Source organism: Babylonia areolata, chromosome 19, assembly GCF_041734735.1.
Source record: "Babylonia areolata isolate BAREFJ2019XMU chromosome 19, ASM4173473v1, whole genome shotgun sequence".
Taxonomy (NCBI): Eukaryota; Metazoa; Mollusca; class Gastropoda; order Neogastropoda; family Buccinidae; genus Babylonia; species Babylonia areolata.
In genome coordinates this window covers 37,439,722-37,444,721 of record NC_134894.1, presented here as the reverse complement: position 1 = coordinate 37,444,721, position 5,000 = coordinate 37,439,722, and the positions used below count along the sequence as shown (strand labels likewise).

General features: G+C 43.4%; 1 protein-coding gene across 1 annotated transcript in view; it reads left to right on the top strand.

Annotated features, from left to right (window-relative positions):
• LOC143294163 (carbohydrate sulfotransferase 15-like) overlaps positions 1-4,971 on the top strand; it is a 12,848-nt gene extending 7,877 nt beyond the window's left edge. Inside the window, exons 6-7 of the mRNA XM_076605594.1 lie at positions 778-925; positions 3,403-4,971. Coding sequence (XP_076461709.1) covers positions 778-925; positions 3,403-4,118 — 864 coding nt within the window. The 3' untranslated portion in view covers positions 4,119-4,971. The remainder of the gene's footprint in view (positions 1-777; positions 926-3,402) is intronic.
• Positions 4,972-5,000: the final 29 nt, after the last annotated feature.

Below are 5,000 nucleotides of genomic sequence, written 5' to 3'. Positions count from 1 at the left end.
CAGCCGTACTCCGTTTTCGGAGTGTGCATGCAGGGTATGTTCTTGTTTCCATAACCTACCGAAGGGTGACATGGATTACAGGATCTTTAACGTTCATATTTGATCTTCTGTGTGCGTATGTACACGAAGGGGGTTCAGGCACTGGCAGGTCTGCACATATGTTGACCTGGGAGATCGGAAAAATCTCCACCCTTTATCCACCAGGCGACACCGAGATTCGAACCCAGGACCCTCAGATTGAAAGTCCAACGCCTTAACCACTCGGCTGTTGAGCCCTCGACACTTTACTCTGTGTGTGTGTGTGTGTGTGTGTGTGTGTGTGTGGACACATTACACGACAAGAAAAAAATAATGGTAGCAACAGCACTGCTGCTGCTACTGCCAAAAAGTATAAAAACAGCCATAAATAAGATTGGTAATGGAAATTGATGATGGTAATTATCATGTTATTATTATTCGAAATAAACCATGGACATAATTTAGAATGGGAATAAATGCAAACCAATCAATCAATCAATTTATATAAAAAAAATAAAAAAAATAAAAAAAAACACCATGAAGTCAGTAAATGACTATTGAACCTTAAAATAACTTTTGCTCTTGTTTGTTTGCTTAGATATAAATTTAGTTCATTTTGGACCTCAGAATACCTTTTTTTTTTTTTTTTTTTTATAGATATAGATTAAGTTCATTTTGGACCTTAAAATAACTTTTTTGTTGTTGTTGTTGTCGTTTGTTCAGATATAAATCAAGTCCGTTTGTTTCCATTGATGACAGACACGGTTGCGGATTGGCTTGTATCACACGCACGTGTCTGAATGGCTGATGGTGTTCCCACGTGACCAGGTGCTCGTTCTGCGAACGGAGGACTACGCACGCGACTCGCGACACGCCATGCGTCAGATCTTTCGCTTCTTGGGATTACGTCAGTACTTCTGTCTGTCTGTCTGTCTGTCTGCCTGTCTGTCTGCATGTCTCTCTGTCTGTCTGTCTGTTTGTCTGTCTATCACCCCCAAACCCCTGTGTTAGATATTTCGCTTTTTGGGATTACGTCAGTATTTCTGTCTGTCTGTCTGTCTGCCTGTCTGTCTGCATGTCTCTCTGTCTGTCTGTCTATCACCCCCAAACCCCTGTGTTAGATATTTCGCTTTTGGGGATTACGTCAGTATTTCTGTCTGTCTGTCTGTCTGTCTGTCTGTCTATCTGTCCGTCTATTACCCCAAACCCCTGTGTTAGATATTTCGCTTTTGGGGATTACGTCAGTATTTCTGTCTGTCTGTCTGTCTGTCTATTACCGCCAACCCCTGCATTAGATATTTCGCTTCTTGGGATTACGTCAGTATTTGTGTCTGTCTGTTTGTCTGTCTGTCTGTTGCCCCCAACCACCTATGTTAGATGTTTCGCTTCTCAGGATTACGTCAGTATTTGTGTCTGTCTGTTTGTCTGTCTGTCTGTCACCCCCAACCACCTATGTTAGATGTTTCGCTTCTCAGGATTACGTCAGGATTTGTGTCTGTCTGTCTGTCTGTCAGTCAGTCAGTCACCCCCTGTGTTAGATATTTCGCTTCCTAAGACTACGTCAGTATTTCTGTCTGTCTGTCTGTCTGTCTGTCTGTCAGTCTGTCTGCCTGTCTGTCTGTCTGTCTGTCTATCACCCCTAACCCCCTGTGTTAGATATTTCGCTTCCTAAGACTACGTCAGTATTTCTGTCTGTCTGTCTGTCTGTCAGTCTGTCTGTCTGTCAGTCTGTCTGCCTGTCTGTCTGTCTGTCTGTCTATCACCCCTAACCCCCTGTGTTAGATATTTCGCTTCTTAAGATTACGTCAGTATTTCTGTCTGTCTGTCTGTCTGTCTATTGTCCCCAACCCCCTGCGTCAGACATACCGATTCTTAGGATGATGTAAGTATTAGTGTGTGTCTGTGAGCTGGTTAAAAAGTCGTCGCAATCTATCATTAGAGGCTATATTTGTTAGTGAATAATTCTGTATATGTGTTCATGCTGGCGCTTATACGTTATGTGGTGTGTGTTATCGACAGTATCACCGCTCCAAAAACATCTTGAGCTTTCTAGTCTATAGTAATGGTTTGTGACATTTCTGTCTGCCAACAAAGTCTCTTTCTCCTTCTTCTTCTTCTGCTTTCGTGGGGTGTAGTTTCACGCCGTGTAGGCAACAATAGTGTTTTCGGTGGAAGTACTCGCTGGCTATGTTTTTGCTTCTATTACCCACGGAAAGCAGACATGCATCACGGGCTCTTTAACGTGCGTGTTTGATCTTCTGTATGCGTGTACACACGAAGGGGGTTCAGGCAACACGAGCAGGGCAGAAAGCGTTTACTGACTAAGGAGATCGGACAAATCTCCACCCTTAATAAACCCACCACTGAGGCGCTGCGACAAGCGGGATTTGAACCCAGGATTCTCATATTGAGAAGAGTTGAGTCTTCGACCTATTGGCTGACACCCTTCATAATGGTCAAGTTATTCAGAGCCTGGGTCTTGCTTCAGTGATGGTTGCGTTGTTCGAGGGGGGTGAGTCTTGGCCTCATATTGAAATTCCAAGGCTATTTCACGTCCACTGTTCAGCTGCACACACCATTTTCAGTCCGTCACACTCACATCCTTTAATCATACCTACTTACTTACTGTCTATTCTTCTAATGCGTTCGTGGGTTGCAACTCCAACGTTCACTCGTTTGTACATGAGTGGGATTTTACGTGTATGACCGTTTTTTTCCCCGCCATGTAGGCAGCCATACTCCGATTTCGGGGGTGTGCATGCGGGGTATGTTCTTGTTTCCATAACCCACCGAACGCTGACATGGATTACAGGATCTTTAACGTGCGTATTTAATCTTCTGCTTGCGTATACACACGAAGGGGGTTCGGGCACTAGCAGGTCTGCACATATGTTGACCTGGGAATATCTCCACCCTTTACCTACCAGGCGCCGTTACCGAGATTCGATCCCGGTCCCCTCAGATTGAAAGTCTAACGCTTTAACCATTCGGCTATTGCGCCCGTTGCTTACTGTCTGTGATGTCCTCTGGCATGTAGGGCACCAACGAAGAACCGCCACACTCTTGTTTGTTTTGGGTCAGTCTCTGAATCCTACCCTGGGTATTCTTGGGAATCTTTGAGTTCTCCTTTGACTGTTCTGTGTCAAATATACTTTGGCCTTCCAGTCTTGGACCTATCTTCTGGGTGTCCAGTGATGTCATACTTCTGTCTTCGCATGACGTGTCCAACCCATTTCCACCGCCACTTCCGCATCCTTTAAAAAAAAATGTTAACATATTCCTTTCCAAGCACTCTTTACGTAATACCGTAATACTCCCTACATAGTAATGCTGTTGGCGCCTGTCACAAAAACTGACAAGACTCGAACCCCCTGCCTGTTGCAGGTCCTTTGACCAAGCAGGAGGAGCAAACAGTCATGAAGCTGCCCAAGGCCAACACACGGCGCCGCGACGACCGAAAGTTGGGCTCCATGCTGCCAGAGACGCGGCAAATGCTAAACGATTTCTACCGCCCCCACAACCGGCAGCTTGCAGAGATCTTGCAGGATCCGCGCTTCTTGTGGGAGGAGGAGGAGAAGAAGGATGGAGCCCTCACTGAAGACAAAGTGTCAGAGACCCCGAGGCATCAGGCAGAGATTGGCAGAAGGTCCACGGTGCGCGGCGACAAGGCTTCCATGTCGAAGGAGAAAGTGTCTAATCAAACTCCTGATGGAACTGCTGCCAAAAGATCCAGAACTTCTCCCTTGAAAAATGTAAAAGCAGAAGAGAAAAGGGTTATGTATGTGAATGACGGTGAAGTTCGTTCTCACAAACCAACCTCTTCTACACACGACAGTCATGATAATGAAGAGAAAAGCGCTGAAGTGAAGATCAGCGAGGCTGAAGCACAAACTAAAAATAAAGGTCTCCATAAACACATTATGAAAGACGCAAGACAAAGGGTGAGTGACGATGATGTCGATGACAATGCCATTCACGAAACTCCAGAGATCATAGCGGATGTTGAGCAGAATACTGAAGAGGAGGATGCACAAGACACAGATGATTATTATGATGATAATTATGATACCGATGATGATGGTGATAATCAGTACTACTGACAAAGAAAATTTCTCTGTGACGTACATGCATCCCAAAATCACACAGAAACAAAAAAACGAACAAAAATAATGTGATAGTAGATGACACAAAGTGCGCGCTTGTGTGTGTGTGTGTGTTCATTAACATACTGATGAACACACATGCCCATTTATGCACACATGATTATATGCACGATTGCTTGAATCAAGCAACACTTTTCTGACCCCGTAACAATGATCTCACTTGCTGAACGTGAATCCCAACGGTTATCCTCTGATGTAAGCATGTACAGTGTGTATGTGATTATATCCTGCAAGCTTACCTCTTCCGCCGTGAGCAAACCAGTTGTTTACGTAAAACCTGCCTCATCTGTATCAGTACCTTCGTGAGGGAACCAATTGTTTACGTAAAACTTGTCTCATCTGTATTCATTTCCAAAACAAGACAAGACGTGTTTATTACGAGAATCCCTATGGGACCGGATACGTTTCTGTTTGATTTTCAACTTGATCTGTGTAAATAGAAGAAGAAGAAACAAGAGAGGCAAGACCTTCAAGACTCATTTGTGATACACTTTTTAAAAAAATCCAAGCTTTTTATGTATTGAGTATAATGCATTTACTGTTATATTTATATTTTTTATATTCTCTAAACTTGGCACTTTGATCTGATATTCGACCCAACAAAAGATCTGTCATTATTATCATTTTTTTGTTCAAACAGGAACTTCTTTTGCTAAGCATGGAAGTTTTGTTTATTGCAAACGTTTTGGTGCAGACAGTAAAACAAGGGAAAATGTTTCAAAATATAATGTTTAAGATGAGAAAGATCAGTTTAAAGCAAATTAAGTCCCCTAGCATTAATTAGAGTAATTTCCCTTGTTTACTATCTGCACCAAAACG